The 17,689-nt window shown below is 43.3% G+C and overlaps 1 protein-coding gene across 6 annotated transcripts in view; it reads left to right on the top strand.

Moving 5' to 3' along the window:
• Window positions 1-17,689, top strand: part of DACH2 (dachshund family transcription factor 2) — a 564,418-nt gene that overhangs the window by 520,150 nt on the left and 26,579 nt on the right. For 3 of the 6 annotated variants that reach the window (XM_059732736.1, XM_059732734.1, XM_059732737.1), the window contains 3 exons: window positions 3,629-3,745; window positions 6,991-7,136; window positions 7,911-8,079. In XM_059732736.1, the coding sequence (XP_059588719.1) occupies window positions 3,629-3,745; window positions 6,991-7,136; window positions 7,911-8,079 (432 nt within the window). The remainder of the gene's footprint in view (window positions 1-3,628; window positions 3,746-6,990; window positions 7,137-7,910; window positions 8,080-17,689) is intronic. The other 3 variants (XM_059732735.1, XM_019487926.1, XM_019487924.1) reach the window with 3 other exon arrangements.

Raw genomic sequence — 17,689 nt, 5'->3', positions numbered from 1 at the left:
ATTCATTTTTAGGGCATGTGGATAAGAACCACAAGGTAACTGAATAAGGTGATATGGAAGATAGTTGTTTTTACTGTTTATAATAGTTTACAGAGCTTCTGGCATATGTATCCTGGATATACATACACAGTGGCTAGATACTATTTTTAAGTGTGGGTTGTTTTTTTTTTTATTGCAAAGCTTACTAGTGAAAAATGCTATTGTGACATCCAGTGATATAAATCCTTTTTAAACTGAGGAAAGGTATGATTTAAAGTTCCTGTAGTGGATTAATCAGCTACTCTCCAATTGCATTCATTGACCCTGTGCATTCAGGGAGTGTAATTAAGAAAAACAGCAGTGACTTTAATATTGGCACCTGAATCACAAGGTTAAAGCAGTAAATTTTGAAGTCTGATTTGTGCCAGGTCATGAGGAGGTATCTCTCTTCTCACTGATGAAAAGAACTGCTCAACTCCTGGCAGGGAAGCAAGAAGAGAAGGAGTGGGTTGTGGAGGGTTTTCACAGCTCTTAAGTCACTGAAGACAGACAACTCTAGCCTCACAGATTATACATACATGTATGCATGTGTATTTGAGTGGATGCATTTGCATGCAGACCTATGTACATCTATACTGTTTCATATAAGACTTCAAATGCTCTTCTTAAATATTTGTCTCACTGTAGGAGAAGTCAATCCCACTAATAGCTAAGGGATTGCAGTTTCCAAGGTTTAACAGAAACGTAAATGGAGTATCACCTTTTGAAAAACAGCAGTTTATTCTGTTATCTACTGCATTCAACCCTCATCCTGCAGGACTCATATGTTTGGATCTTTATGCCTGTAAGAACCTGAATGAAGTAGATTTACAGTTTGAAGTCAGTGGAACTTGGATGGACGTAGGTGCATAGGAGGATCATGTAAAACTGTACTTTTTGTCGAGGGGTTACTATTCCACAATAAATACATGGGGATCCTTCTTTCAGATACAATGAGCTCTTATATCTCCCATTGACTGCAATTGGAGTTATGGTCATCATTTTGTATTTAAGTATTTAAGACCAGAAAGAGAACCATTGGACCATCTAATCTGCTCTTTTGTAATCACAAACCAAAAAGCGTTGCCTTATGTGAAGCCTGGTGAGGTCAGATACTCTGGTGTCAGGAGGCTGTGGGTGGATACAAGTGTTACAATTCTATTTATATGTAGATAGATTACTTTTTAGTCCAGCAGAAATGCTCAGTGTACAGGCATTCACAATACTTAAGTCTAAAAATGACATGCTCGGTAGAAAGTTAAAACCTCATATTATGAGGTTTAAGTCTAGTGCGGTAGGAGTTAGATGGGCATAACAAACACTTGTATAGTTACCCAAAAAATAGAAGCTCCTCTGCTGTCCTTCAGTATCCCAGCCTGCATTGCTTCACATCCATCCTTCCCTTCCAGAGGGACATGCTGCAACTTGGCTGGACTCAAGTGTTCTGGCCAAGTCACAGAGGAAACCTCTGCCCCTGTCAGCCCAGGGACTGGGAAAACCCAGCCCCTTGTCTATACAGCTTAACCCCCCCTTCCCCCCCCGAATTCTGAGCTTTAAATGTTGTTGCCACTGCCCAGCTGAGGACTGCTCCAGTTCTCCCTGGGAGCGGTTTTGCAGGGGAGGGGAGCAGGGGGGGAGGTTCTCCACCTCTTCTTCAATCCAGGGATTACCTACCTGGCAATCCTGAAGGCCAGTTTCTGTTGGGGGGGGGAGGGTCCATAGGCTTTGTTCCCAGCAAGAGCTGTGCTTTTTGGGTAAAGGAGTGGTGTGACCTCCACCCTCCACCTACCCTGTACCTAAACAGTGCAGCTCCTGCTGGGACTGGAGCCTGCTGCCCCCTCCACCGCAACCACTGACAGGGAACAACCTGACCTGGCCCTGCTGGACTGGAGACCCAAAACCCAACTCCTCCACAGAACTAGACTGGCCCAACCTGGACCCATCAGCACCCAACTCTAACACAGCAGCATCTGACCCTGACTAGATTTACCTGACCTGAACTGAAACTGGGTCCATTGACTGGTGCCAGAGAGGTAAGGATTGATGGGGTGCTGGAAGGGAAATTTTCATTTTTGAAAAGACAGCAGGTACAATCTGGGTTTGCTGTCTGACCATCTGCCACCTGGGCAGGAGGGAAGAAGGGTGTATTGTGGAGATGGAGGACATGAGCCAGCCAATCAAATCATGACCCTTCCCCTCCAGTGATGTCAACTGTCTCCAGGTAGACTGCGGAGCCTGAAAAGCACAATAGGACGTGTGCTTTTGGGTTCCCTGGCTGTGTGCCATCAGCAACCCAGTCTGCCTGCATAGCTGGCAGCTGGCCAAATAAACACTTGTACAGAGGATTTCCAGCCCCTTAAACTGTGCTGCTTAACTTCTGCGGGTTCATTTGAATACCCTAACTAGCATGCCACAGGCAAAGAATACCAATCTGGCACCAAAGCCCAAACCTTTGCAGCTATAGAGAAGTGATTAACAGATATGCCAGAATGATTGCTGCTGGCGAACCAGGTTCCCAGAGGAAAGCAAGGTCCCTCATAATCTGAGCTAGGGGATGGTTCTTTTGTGATGCCCAAATGGGGTAACCAGGAAAATCATGAGCATGGGACCACAGAGTTGAATGGAGTCTCTGTATTGCTTCACACAGCACTAGTCATCCCATACAGTCTCCCATCTCTAGCTGTGGCTACTCTGATGTTTCAGAGAAAAGCCAAAAACCCAGAAAACCCAGCTGAGCCTTCCTGACCCCTAAAAAGAACTGTTTGGAGTCTTGAAACATGACATTTTATTAGAAACGTGATTTTAACACAGAGCAACAAGTGTTATAGGACTAGTCATTGTGATGCAGTCAGTCATGATTTCCTACAACCTCACACACTTACTGACATCTTTTCTTAACATATTATAGACTCAAGTATAGAATAGAATAAGGTTTGATCCTACTATAAACGCCAATTTTACTTAATTTTTAAAATGTTTTTGAAAGTGAAACTAATATATTCATAAGTGACAAGTTTTAGTTCATTCCTGTTGATTCATTAAAAAAAATGTTTGTTTGGGTTTTTTAAATTATATCTTCAATCCACATTTAAAGAAACCCATTATGTCGTGCAGTTTGTGATAAGAATATGGAAAGCTTAGGAACTATACATACACGATTAGGTTTTTCACCCTGCTTTCTCTATCTAGACCCACTTGTTTGTCTCATCCATATGTTATATCTTATCTCCTAAATGCTAAATGCTTTGAGGCAGGGATTCTACATATTTATAGAAAAACAGGCACAAAATGGGGGGAAGGCAACCTGGTAAGCTTATGAATATTTAAATATTTATAAATAGTAGCTTTAAATGGTTTGCTTGTAACTCATTAGTACAAAAGCTTGCACATCTCTGATTTAGTTAGTCTACAAAGTGCAGCTCTACCCTGCTTTCTGCTAGCCTGTGTAAAATGAAGGTGACATATTGAATATACAAGATGCATATCTAATAATATTAAAGGAAAGCTTTTAGAATAGAAAAGCACAAACCTGCTAGTTAATAAAATAGCTGGCCAATTTTATTTGTGCTGTCATGCATCTTCTATTCCCAATCCTGATTTTTGTGTTTAGGCTGGAGTTTCACTTTCCAATCCTTATTTCCCATGCTTAAGGAGACAGAAGATGAAAAACAGCAGTTTGCTGAATCAAGAACAAACTTTCTAGTAGCCTTCAATGCAATTTCCATGGGTAATATTCCATTCATTCTTAGTATTTACTGTATATTTCTCTCTGCTGCGATATAATTCTTGCTTACCTATATGTCTATTCATCAGAACCCCAGCTAGAAATTAAAATAAAAAGACTGCCCTCTAAATAGATTCCTGAATGCTATTATGAAGTATGGCAGGATTAAAAAACAGACTCAATAAAAGCAGTCTTCCCTTTGCCTCAATAAATAGAAAGGTTGTTTGTGTCCTTGGTTAAATAGTAGTTGTCCTAGCTTGATTTCTTGTTTATTCTATTGTGTTTAGTGCGTGAATTCAGCTTTTAACATGCACCTCTTTAGTAGGCTTGAAAATCAGCGTGCTTCAATCAAAACCTTTCTCCTTTTACTATGAAGAGATGCACTTATTTAATCCACAAAATACACTTCTAGCACTTGCCCATTTTAATTGCTTTGCCAATTAGGATTTCTCAACCCTGGGTAATAAATTTCTGCCTAACTGTGCACTTATTCAGCATGTGGACAAAATGTAGACACCATTCAGATGTGAAGACCTATTACAGGATTGAAATAGATTTCTAATGCATTTATCATTCATCTTTGCAGTGTGTGATTTCAATCAGAAAAAAATGATAAATGGTTTGACAGTTTCCACCCATATACACTAAAACATAATATGCTTCTACTAGTTTTCAGCTATTACAGACTTTAACATGCAATGTGACCTTGGTCTGCAAAGCATGTTTGGTTAGCACAAAAACTTAATCATAAGAAGTCATAAGTAGAATCCTTCTTCTTTACTGCCCTTTTCCTGGGACTAGGAAATTTATTGCTTGTGGGACAGGTAGGATATGAACAATGGGCCAAATAGAGTCCAGGGTTATCTCATCTGTGTGAAAACTGCTGCTGAAAATCGATGTGACCTCTGCTATACTGTCATCCCAATTCCCACCCTCTGTGTCCTATTTGTCTTTTGCTAGAAGCTTAGATCTGTGTGCTGTCTCTATGTGTCTCTCTTGGGCCAGATTATCAAAATGAATCATTGCCTGCATACCTCTTATATTTCTATTTATTTTCCTGGTGTTGACTAGGTCTGATGAAATATGATTCTTTTTGCATTTGATCCTCACTGCAGCAAGCAGCACCTAATTTAGCTGTGTCTATCTCTTTAAAGAAGAGTAATACTATTTTGAAACTTCAATCTACTGTACAGTAACATTACAAGCCATAGACCATGCAACCTGTCTTCACAGTCAATAGTAATTTTCCTTTCAGCCAATTTAATAGTATTACTTTCATCTCCAAATAGTAGAGATTTCTAGATATTTTAAAGAAGTTAGTTTTCCATTATGCATACTTCATGCGTTATTCCTTTTCAAATGCCACTTTTGTTTCATCTGCCTAAACTGTGTAGCATAGATGTTATTTCTGTGTGGTATCATATGCAGCAACTAATCAATTAATTTTAAGAATTCTATCTGTTATATAAAATATTTAAACAGGAGAAACAGTATATAGTCTTTGAATCAGCAGGAACTCAGTGTTCTGAGTGTGTAACCAGAGTCTTTTTAAAAATAGATCATTTATACTATAGAAAATCCAGCTCTGCAAAGATGTGAAGATGTTGCAGACTTTTGCTATTATTAATACTAGGAATCATTATCAAGATGTTCCATTGTATGTACTTACATAGTGAAAACAAATACTCCTTAAATATAGATTTCAAAGAATACATGAAAACTGCTTGCAATTCTGAATCACTTGTCAGCAAATGTATGTCAGAAATATAACACAGATAGCTTGCTACACCAAAGTTGTCTTTGGAATTTGTTTATCAAGATACATAATTTTACGTATGTAATGAATCTTCAGTTTAATTTGTTATTTGTAACTAAAGACTGTCTGTTTTTTTAAAAGAAGGCCCTGTGAATATGATGTAGTTTAATTGTAAATCTTGGAATTAATATGACCAGGGCACTTGGCAAAGGAAGATATCAGGAGTGGTTGTGCAGTTGATTTTAGCAAACACATGCCTCATGAATTTATAGTCAATATATTAGTTTCAAGCTTTACTAAAAAGCAGTTGCTGTGAAGATGTTCTTCATAGCTTCTGAAAGTGCCAAAATTAAAGGAATATTTTTAGGATGATTTCACTGAAACATTACACAGAGATATTTTTAAAGCATTTTATTAAACTATTCAAATAGTTTACAGGGCATCATATGATGTAAAATGACTGTGAAGAGATTTTTGTTTTAAACACCTAATTGTTTCAGCAATGAGCCTCATACTTAAGCTTGTAGAGGAAGGGTTTAAAGAAGTGTAAAAGGAGCTGAACTGTGTGGTTCTTGCTGTGTAACATGACTTTGTTATAAGGTTAATTCATAGCAAAAGTTTAAGCAATAAACGGGGTTATGAAAAGCCATTTTATATTTTCTCTAGACACCATGATGCATCTCAAATAGGGGAGCCCAGATTGGACAATTTGTAACAGACAAGTCCAATCTGGCTATGTGTTGAAATTGTAGGAGCCAGGCTCTAATTCTGCTATGTTACTACCACCTTGCTAGTGACTGACCCAGCGTGAAGTACATGCTTCCTCTTTCTGGGTTTGTCAATGACCTTAGGTGAGACAACTCGCTTTAACCTGAGGTAGCAAAATATCTACCTGAACAAAACATTTTTAGCTAATGCCTGTCACTTGAAAGGTTGAGAGTAGCAAGGTACTTTATAGGAAAATCTGTATTGACACAAGATCACCAACTAACACTTGGTGTCATCTAGGCAAAAAGGAATAACTCAGAAGAGATTGTCATTGACTTAGGCAGGAGAAAATTAAAATGAAGGAGGAGAAATGAGACATTCCCTATTATAGAGGGATTTTAAGGTTATAACCAAAAACAATTGTTCATAACAGAATAACAAACATCACAGATTAATGAAAGGTAATTCAGATCTAATAGACTGCAACATAGCTATATTTCTGTAATACAATGGGATATTCCTGGCATTTGGGCTATAACACAATACCTATTCAACCTCCCCCAGTTTACTTAGCATTGATTTTCTTCAGGTAGTATTACTTTCATCCTTAACAGTAACAATCCTTTTACCTTAAGACTTAAATTATGTTTATTTTGTTACAGCATATATGTTAATTTCAAAGGTGAATCAGGCCCTGACTTTTAGAAATTCCTGTTACATGGGAAGGAAAATTACTATTTCTGATACTTGAATTTGCTGAGGTTGTTTTAATATGTCTTTACAGAAGAGGTCCAAATTGCCATTCCAATAATGAAACCAACCTTAGAAAAAGTCCAACTGGCTGGACAGACCTTGCCTCCTGGATTTCCTGCACCATTTCTTTTTGCTGATGGCCTTTCATCGGTAGAAACTCTATTAACCAATATTCAGGTAAATTATTCTTCATTGGACTGGAGGTAAAAATGTAGATAAAATATTACCTGGTATTTAGTAATCCATATATTCTATGTTATGTCATGTTGGTTAAGAGGGATTTGAAGTGTCACGTGCATTTTAAACGGAGACATAAGAAAATGAAAGCATATGTTACTTGGTGCTTTGTTCAAAATACAGTAAGAGAGTTATTTTTTCTGATTAGTAGTAATATATTTTGGGTTTGTTTTTATGATTATATAGAAGACAAATGTAATTTTTTAGGTTTGTATTTATTCAAACATCTCTTAATATTTTGAAAATTTCATTTTTTTCCTGAAATTCTGAATTTCTTCTTAAAACAGTAGCTTTATAGGTGTACTTTGAATTTGAATAACTGACTTCATTGCTTTTAAAATTTTTGCAATATTCTTTGAGTTGTCTATTTGACTGAATGGTTGGAAGTAAATGCCATGTTGAAATCTTATCTTATTTTCCTTTTCCTTTTTTCTTCTCCTTCACCTTTCCTTTTCTTTGTTCACTTTATCAAGTTTTGAAAGTCGCATTACCCAATGTATAATAAACACCATCAGCAGAATGAATTTTTAAAAAGTTATTTTGAATGACTTCCCTCTTCCCCCCAAATTGTTCATAGAGTATAAAATGCTGTATACATAACAAAGCAGCTCCATTTTTTCAGGTGCATGCAAAACTTTACAGGTTTCTCTTCATTTTTCTGTTCTCCCAACGATATTATCATCAATAAACTGATGATTTATGCTGTGTTTTTAGGGTCTGTTGAAAGTGGCTGTGGACAATGCCAGAGTCCAGGAAAAACAGATACAGCAAGAAAAGAAAGAGTTAAAGATGGAGCTTTGTAGAGAGAGAGAACTCAGAGAGAGCTTGGAAAGACAACTTACAGCCGAACTGCAAAGCAGAGGTACGTGGATGAAGAATGAAGGTTAGCTATCTAATTAATTTATAACCCTTTCGGTGTTCCCAACAGCAACATTTAAAATATTTTGCTTGCTCAGAACTGCTGATGCCTTTGGGTTAATTGGCAGTCCTACTTTGCTGTAATGCACCAGTGGACAAATACTAGTAATAAAAGATTTAAGTTTTATAAAAACTATGTCAAACACATTTTTCTGCAGGCAGGTGGAATACTAACTGTTTCTTAGGGGATAAATGGCCATGGTAGTCAGTGTCATGACTTTCACTTGTATTACTGCCATTCCATCTGTGTGTTCCCAGCTTGAATTCCTGATTTAGCAGCTTTATTTTTTTCTGTGTTTCCAACTGATATCTAATAAGCAGTTGGTATCCGTCTTATCATGAGGAAACTTCACACAGGAAAGATGCTTGTAAACTGCATTTTCAGACTTTTTCTTTCATCAGTTTTCCTCTAAACTAATTTACTCCTGCACAGGAAGGATAGTTAGTTAGCCTTGCTTGCAGATAACTCCTGTACAATACAATCAATCAGCTGATGGGAGGAGATTCTTACTGAAGCCTGTCCTTCCTGGAGATCTGAAACAAATAATCTTATTAATTCCCCTGTCTGCCATCATGCCATAAAGGATGGAATGCAATATAGCTCTCAAACTGTTCTTTTAAGGTTGAAATATGAAACAAAGTGAGTATATCCCTAAACAGGATAGGGAGTTTTATTATATAATATTATAATAATATGAAATTAAGAGAGAAATTAAGTCTACATTTTTCAGAATGGTATTGTCAAAAGTGTGGGAATTTCTAAAATTCAGTTTCCACATCAAAAGGCAACATTAAATGGGGATAAGAAATCATCAACATGAAAGTACACTACCTATGGATTAGATTTGAAAACCTAGAAATGTAAGTGCTAAATTCTACCCATGTCTGTTTCTTTAACTGATGCTGAGATTAGATCTGCCAAGCCTGACTAGAAAAGCTGAGCAAAAGGAGAAGTCTAGGAGTTAGGTGAAAGTGGTGACACAATTCTTTTGAGATTGACAAATATCAGTTGACCTAAAACAGTTGCACCACTCTAGTCCGAAGGCAAGAGAGTATGCTGCATTCCCATGGGATGAAATTCATTTCTGTGTAGAGATTTATGCTTAAAGTCTGTGAATTATTTAAGTTATCTTTAAGCCCTTACTTGGTTTAAGTGATAAATAGACTTTACTGGTCCCCAGCAGAGTTTTACCAGCAATCACTGAAACATCAGCCTTGGTCTCATTCTTATTTCAACCCATCTCCATGTCCAAATGTGCACTTGTATAGATGAAGATGCCATAGAGATAGGCTTTGTTGCCCATCAAGTCTCCCTCATTGTATTTCTTTAGAATTATACTTTTTCATGGACTGTAAGGGGGATAGAAAACTGGATGGAGCATTGGGCTCAGAGAGTAGTAATAAATGGCTCCATGTCTAGTTGGCAGCTGGTATCAAGTGGAGTGTCCCAGGGGTCAGTCCTAGGGCCAGTTTTGTTCAATATGTTCATCAATGACTTGCAAGATGGCATAGAGTGCACCCTCAGCAAGTTTGCAGATGACAACAAGTTGGGGGGAGTAGTAGATATTCTGAAGGGTAGGGTTAGGCATCAGTGACCTAGACAAATTGGAGGATTGGGTCAAAAGAAATCTTATGGGCTGCGTCCACATGAGTGCACACATGCCTCTTGCCCCGTCTCAAACCCCTTTGAGATGGGGCAAGAGGCACGTGTGGGAACGAAAAAATGTTTCCTGCACTGAAAACTTTCAGTGCAGGGACAAAAATTAGATTGCTAGATATCCAAGGGTAAAAAAAAAAACCCACTCTGGAGAACAGCTGGAGCCAGCATGGGAGTCAGTCCTCCAGAAGAGATGCTCTGGTTTTGGCGGCACCGTGGTGCTCCTGCATGGTGCTGTCCAAGGTGAGTTAGGGAATGGGAGTGGGGGGCTTTATGGGTGTGGGTGGGTGTGAGGGGTGGCAGGGGGATGTCGGTGGGGTGTTGAGAGGGGTGGGGATCAAGTGGCCGGAGCAGCCATGGTGAAGCTGGCAGCATGCAAAGGGACCTGGCACAGACAGGTGCAGCTCGGTAGTCCAGCTTTGCACCAGTGGGTTGCATGGCTCTGGGAGGCATGCACAGGAGCCGTGCCTCCCAGAGCCATGTGACCCACTCTGGTCCAAAGCTGGACTAGCAAGCTGCATGGGTCTGTGCTGGGTCCCACCATGTGCCACCTCCCCGCAGGCACAGAGGGGCAGCGGTGGGACTCAGCTCAGTGCGCAGGGACTGTGCGCCAAGCCCAGCCAGGTACTGCTGGCCCTGGGGCTGCTCTGCCACCCAGCTGGGCCCGTCCCATGGTGGCAGGACCTGGATGCTGAGCGCAGTCAGGTCATAGATTCATAGATGTTAGGGTCGGAAGGGACTTCAATAGATCATCGAGTCCGACCCCCTGCATAAGCAGGAAAGAGTGCTGGGTCTAGATGACCCCAGCTAGATACTCATCTAACCTCCTCTTGAAGACCCCCAGGGTAGGGGAGAGCACCACCTCCCTTGGGAGCCCGTTCCAGACCTTGGCCACTCGAACTGTGAAGTTCTTCCTAATGTCCAATCTAAATCTGCTCTCTGCTAGCTTGTGGCCATTATTTCTTGTAACCCCTGGGGGAGCCTTGGTGAATAAATACTCACCAATTCCCTTCTGTGCCCCTGTGATGAACTTATAGGCAGCCACAAGGTCGCCTCTCAACTTTCTCTTGCAGAGGCTGAAAAGATCCAGTTTCTCTAGTCTCTCCTTGTACGGCTTGGTCTGTAGGCCCTTAACCATACGAGTGGCCCTTCTCTGGACTCTCTCCAGGTTATCCACATCCTTCTTGAAGTGTGGCACCCAGAATTGCACGCAGTACTCCAACTGCGGTCTGACCAGTGCCCGATAGAGGGGAAGTATCACCTCCTTGGACCTATTCATCATGCATCTGCTGATGCACGATAAAGTGCCATTGGCTTTTCTGATGACTTCGTCACACTGCCGACTCATGTTCATCCTGGAGTCCACTAGGACTCCAAGATCCCTTTCCACTTCCATGCCACCCAGCAGGTCATTTCCTAGGCTGTAGGTGTGCTGGACATTTTTCCTCCCTAGGTGCAGCACTTTGCATTTCTCCTTGTTGAACTGCATTCTGTTGTTTTCTGCCCACTTGTCCAACCTGTCCAGGTCTGCTTGCAGCTGTTCCCTGCCCTCCGGCGTGTCCACATCTCCCCATAGCTTTGTGTCATCTGCAAACGTGGACAGAGTACATTTGACTCCCTCGTCCAAGTCACCGATGAAGACATTAAAGAGTATCGGTCCAAGGACCGAGCCCTGCGGGACCCCACTGCCCACACCCTTCCAGGTCAAAACTGACCCATCCACCACGACTCTCTGGGTGCGGCCCTCTAGCCAATTTGCCACCCACCGGACTGTGTAGTCATCCAAGTCACAGCCTCTTAACTTGTTCACCAGTATGGGGTGGGATACCATATCGAAGGCCTTCCTGAAGTCTAAGTATATGACATCCACCCCTCCTCCTGTGTCTAGGCATTTCATAACCTGTTCATAAAAAGAGACTAGATTGGTCAGGCACGATCTGCCTGCCTGCCACGAACCCGTGCTGGTTTCCCCTCAGCATAATTTGTCCTGCCGGGCTCTCACAAATGTGAGCCTTGATAATTTTTTCAAAGACTTTGCCAAGGATGGAGGTGAGACTGACTGGCCTATAGTTGCCCGGCTCCTCCTTCCTCCCCTTCTTAAAAATGGGGACCACATTGGCCCTTTTCCAGTCCTCCGGGACTTGGCCAATGCGCCACGAGCGTTCAAATATTCCCGCCAGTGGCTGTGCAATGATGTCGGCCAGTGCCTTCAGCACCCTCGGATGGAGCTCATCCGGGCCAGCCGACTTAAAGGCATCCAGTTCTTCCAAGTGACTGCACCATCTCAAGGTCTACGCATGGTAGTCTGGCACCTTGCTGCTGCCTCTCTACAACCCCAGTGAGAGACTTGTCGTGCCCCTCGCTTAGGAACACTGAGGCAAAGAACTCGTTGAGGAGTTCAGCCTTGTCCCCTCTGTCCGTCACCAATTGTTTCTGCCCATTTAGCAGGGGTCCTATTCCTCCCTGGGCCTTCCTTTTACTCCCTATATATCTAAAAAACAATTTCTTGTTGTCCTTTACTTGGGATGCCATCCTCAGCTCCATGGTAGCTTTGGCCAGTCTAACTGCCTCCCTACAAGCACGAGCAGAGGAGGTATATTCGTCTTTGGTGATCTCTCCCTGTTTCCAGTTTTTATGTGCTCCCCTTTTGGCCCTTAGGCTGCCCTAGATTTCTGCGGTCAGCCAGGGAAGCCTCCTGGCCCCTTTTCCTCTTTTACCTCGCACGGGGATCGTCTTGCTTTGTGCCCGAAGGATTGTTTCCTTAAGGCACAGCCACCCTTCTTGGGCTCCCATCACTTCAAAACTCCTACTCTGCAGTGCGTCCTTGATTAATTGCCTGAGTTCATTGAGATCAGCTTTCCCATATTCTAGCACTTTCACCGTACTGGTTACCTTACCCACTCGACGTCTTATGGTGAATTCTATTATTAGGTGATCACTGTCCCCCAGATGGCTACCGATCTGGAGGTCCCCTACCATGTCATCCCCCGTTGCCAATACCAGATCCAGTATGGCATTCCCCCTAGTGGGACCGTGTACCTCCTGTGTCAGGTGGAGGTCCTGTACACAGGTTAGAAACCTGCATGAGCGGTGGGACTTTGCTGTCTGTGACTCCCAGCATATGTCTGGGTAGTTTAGGTCCCCCATGACTACCGCCTCTTTAGCTTTTATGGTCTCCGAGAGTTGCCTCAGGAGCCCCAAATCTATTTCGTCCCCTTGATGTGGGGGTCTGTAGCAGACCCCTACCACCAAATCTCTTTCTCCTTGCCCCCCAATCCCTTTCTCTTTGCCCCCCCAATCCCTTTTTCCTTGCCCCCCAAGGTCCTGCCAGCCCTGGGGCCAGTCATGCTGCCTGGTTAGGCCAGTCCCGCAGTGCGCAGTCTGTACGCACCATGCCAGGTCCTGCTGCCATGCAACTGGCCCACTTGGGTGGCAGAGCAGCCCCAGGGCCAGCAGGACCCAGCTGGGCTTGGTGCGTGGTCCCTGAGAGCTGGGAGCTGGCAGCAGTGAGCTTAGAGTGCCCCGCTCCCCCTGCTGCTGCAGAAGGTAACTTATAGGCCTTGGTGGGGGGGAAGTGGCCCTGCAGGGTACCTGGGACCCTGGGCGGGCGGGCTGTGGCCCTCCAGGGGGGAGCAGCCCCCCACAAGGTCCCCTGCACCCACAGTCCCCCCAGCAATTGCCCCACACCTACCCACACACCAACCCACATCCTTCCACACATACCCACAGTCAGTCAAGCTCTGTGTCTGCAGGGAGATGTTTGGCAATTTTGTATCTCCCTTCTGAGTTATCTCTAGTTGTCATTGCCACATTTTTATTTGTGTGGCTGTTGGTGTTTCATCCAGTGGGAGCTGCATTGTAGCAATGTAGCTAGTGCCTCTTGTCTTCAGGCTGCCAGGTACATTCTATTTTGCTTGCTAGCGCTCTCATGATGTCTGGTGCGATGATTCTGGCAAGTAGATGGAGACTATTGACATTCATTGTTTTATAGCCATCCAGTAATGCACATGCAACTTCTGTTATGCACAGAGCGTAGCTTCTTTGCATGTGCCATCATTCCCAAACTGGGCATGCACATTCAGCTGCCAAATAACAAGTGCAAGTGCAGTAGTTTTTAATGTTGTTGGGCTGGTCCGCTCATTTGGTGTTAATGAATTTCTTTAATATGTTGTTCCAGGAACTAACTTTGTACTTTATATGTATGGATTCTACATAGGCTTTATATGAAAGCATGTAGTCCAGCGTCACGCCCAGGTAGATAGTATTTGAGCAGTGGACAGTGGTTATTCAATTCCAGGTTAGGTTAAGTTGCTTACTAGTATCTTGGTTCTGAATGTGGAAGAGACTATCTTGTGTTTTATTTAGAGTGGCATTTAGTTGATTTTTGATGTAATAGTCTAACAACCCATTGACTACTGATGCCCGCATGGCCTCCACCTGGGTGAAGTTCTTAGCTTGGGCAGTGGTATACAAATCATTTGCATAAGTAACATTTCTTGCACCTGGGTGACTTAGCTGATTATTGGTGTTGATGTTAAATAGTATAGGTACTAGTATGCTCCTTTTAGGTGGCCCATTTCTTTGTTTTGATATCATACTAATGTTTATTATTACTAGGCACAGAAACATCCACAGGTATTTTGGGATAAAAAGCAAGGATTGCTGCTAAGTGCATGTTGGAGGGTGAAAGGGTGGTTGCCTCAAGATGGTGTTACTTTTGAAAGAAAACAAAAATAAATGGAGTTAAATACCTCCATACAGCTGCTGCAGTTTCACAGCCCAAGTGATGACAGAACACTCCCCCTACACTTTAAGGAAGCATTTTGATTAAATTTTAAAATATTAAAAAGCATTAAAGATGAGTTCCTTCCATTGCAATCTAAGATTGGCTACCTGGAGACTGGCAATATATCATTTGAGATGCTCTAAACTAGAACATCAGTACAGAGTTTCAATTTTAAATGTAGTATAAAATTAATTGAGAGATCCCTTCTGTGCATTCTGGGCTGCTTGACTTACACATACGTACGTGCTTCAGTGGCAGTTACTTCAATGAGACATTTTGTATCAGCAAAGCAGAGCAGGGTTTGGCCTTCTAACATTGCTAGGCAGAGGGCTGGACAGGTTATTTGCAATGAACATTTGATGTGAACATAGAATCAGTGAGACAGACACTTTAACATGGCTAAAGTGCAAACAGTGGAGAAATGACTCAAAATGCCAAGTGCCATTTTCTAGCGTGTATCTCAGTTGGCACCAGTGGTACTATAAGTGACCAGGAACATCATACCCTCTCAATATCCTCAACTCTATTGAGAATTCTGACTATAAACCAGGGTTCTGATCCAGTACCCTCTTCTTTGTCGGAGGTAGAAGAGATTTAAGGGTGGCACAAGCTGCAGCAAACACTGGGGCATCCTTTCAAAGATCATTTGACTATTTGGGAAAATACCTCAACAGCCCTCCAAAACCATCAATCACAGTGGAGTCAAAGAAATTTATGATAATTGTAATTCACCCCATTCAAAAAATCTTCCTAGAAGCCAAGTGAAAGGTGAAACATCTCACACAGATTTGTGTCAAATTTACTATAAGGAAAATATCACTTACAGACCCAAAACATGAGAGTACATCTGTATTGCCTGCCCCCCTTCCCCCCCCCCCCACTAGACATTTGATAAGTTGCTGAAGTCTGAGTGGGCAGAATAGACCTGAAACAGAGAGTCCACAGTGAATACAGTGCCTGGAAAATAAAGAGTATTTGTTTGGGTTTTTTGCAAAAAAGGCTACACACACACACACACACACACACACACACACACACACCAACCTTATCAGTCTTCAACAAGCACATATACAGTTATAAAATCACATACCCACTACAGTACGTGCACCTGTGCACCCACACAACCATCCTCATCCCCTTCTCCATAACAATAACACTGTTCCTCTGTTTCTTCCCTTGGTTTCTAGTCTTGAGTCTTTTAGTTCATGTTGCTGTCACTGTTGTCTCCATCATTGTTGTTGCTGTCCTCATTGTTATTGTCACTCAGTCTGCTTTCTTCTTTGCTGTCCTCAGCTTCTTCCTGGTTGTCACTGCTCTCTCCCTCAGGGAGGCGGGGGGGCTTTGAACAGTATATGCCAGTGGCTCCTCTGCCAGATGATCTTTGCCACCTCTCCTACTGTCTTCTCATAGTAGGTCTGCAGCTCACCCAATCCCATTTGAACACAGTCCTCGAAAGAAAGCTGTGTGTGCCAGTACATTGGGAGTTCCTGGTCTTCCACAGGGCACTCCTGATGCAGGAGATGAACTAATCAAAGCAGGTTGATGGGGACCCCTGTTGTTTGGCCAGATGTCCGTACAGTGCCACCTCCTGGGTCATAGTCTAGACTCCTGTCACCACCCAGGGGAGCTAGTTTACCTTCCTCCATACCTACTTTATATATGGGCAGAACCACAAAAGGTAGTGGATGGTCTCTGCTCTGCCTTGGCAAGTTTCCTTGGAGCAGTTGGGCTGGCTTCTCTGTCCCTCTTTGTGTCTCAGAGCCCACATGGGGAGTGCCCAGTGAGCTGCTTTCCAGTTCAAGTCCCTGTGGTCTTTCCATAGGCCTTCATGGAAAATTTGCTCCCACGTGGCCTGTCAGCTGTTGCCAGGGAACAGGTCCATGGTTGACAGTCTGTCTCTGGCTCTGACTGCCTCCTGAATTTTCTAGTGGTTGGCCATGATTGCAGGGGCTTCTTTGACCAGGTCATATTTGCTCCAGAACTCCTTGATAACCTTGTAGAACCATGGCTGCTCCATGGCCCACGGTCTCCCATTGTTTAGCATGTATACTCACCGCTGTCTCGGTAGCTGCCCTGCATAGTATCTGACAAAGTAGGCTGTTTTCATTTTTGTCCCAGTCACCAGTTTGCAGATCTGGCTTGTATACTTGGCCTAGAGGAGCAGGAGGATATCTGCCATTCTGCTGCCTTTAGTCTGCTTGGTCTATAGCATAGCATCTTCCTTGTCACCTTCTCCCATCTGGATCCTCAGAAGAAGACACCCATGGCTCTTGGGATTCCGTAGGCAACATACTTTAGTAGGGGGAAGACCAGTGCACTGTAAAGGAGCACTGGTAGCAGCACTGCCTTCATGAGCCCCACGCCCCCTCCCCCTGCCCCCCCCCGAGAGGTGGCACATGTACCACAGTCCCAACCTGTGCCTCACTTTAGCCTCTGTTTTTTCCCATGCCTTCTGTCCACCCAACTGGGGGGGGGGGACTTTACCATGAGGACCTTGACCCCCACTCATGGAGGATAGAGACCCCCCAGGGCCGACAAGTTCACCCAACGCTAGGCGCTCTCACTCATGTTAGTCTTGGTCCCTGCTGCCCCTTCATAGGCCTGTGTGTGCTTCAGCACTCTCTCGACTGATCACTTGTCTCTGCACAGGACACTGAGGTCATCCATGTAGACCAGAATCCTGGTCTCTCCCTGGTGCCACTGGGATTTGGGACTCTGCTGATCTTGGGGTCCTGCCTAATCCACTGCAGCTCCATCATGCAGATAAAGAAGATCAGGGAGAGCAGGAAACCCTGCTGGACCCCCGACTCTACCGTAATCAGCATGCTCAGGAACTGAGCAGCACCTCACTGCTAATATCCGTGTATGGTGTCCTTATTCAGGCAATGAATGTGAGGGAATGCCCATCTTCCACAGCATCTCAAAGAGAAACTGGTGGGATACTTGGCCATAGGCTTTCTACAGGTCCAGGGTCAGTACAATGTTCTGCCCTCTCTCCTGTTGGAACTGGAGCACATCTTGCAGCTGCAGCAGGGTTCCATGGATCTGATGCCCTGACACTGCACACAACTGGTCCTTGTAGATGATAGACCCTAGGACAGATATGAATTGCATAACCAAAACTTTGGCCAG

Source organism: Alligator mississippiensis, chromosome 8 (assembly GCF_030867095.1).
Source record: "Alligator mississippiensis isolate rAllMis1 chromosome 8, rAllMis1, whole genome shotgun sequence".
NCBI classification, from domain to species: domain Eukaryota; kingdom Metazoa; phylum Chordata; order Crocodylia; family Alligatoridae; genus Alligator; species Alligator mississippiensis.
This window is presented reverse-complemented; position numbering and strand designations above follow the sequence as displayed.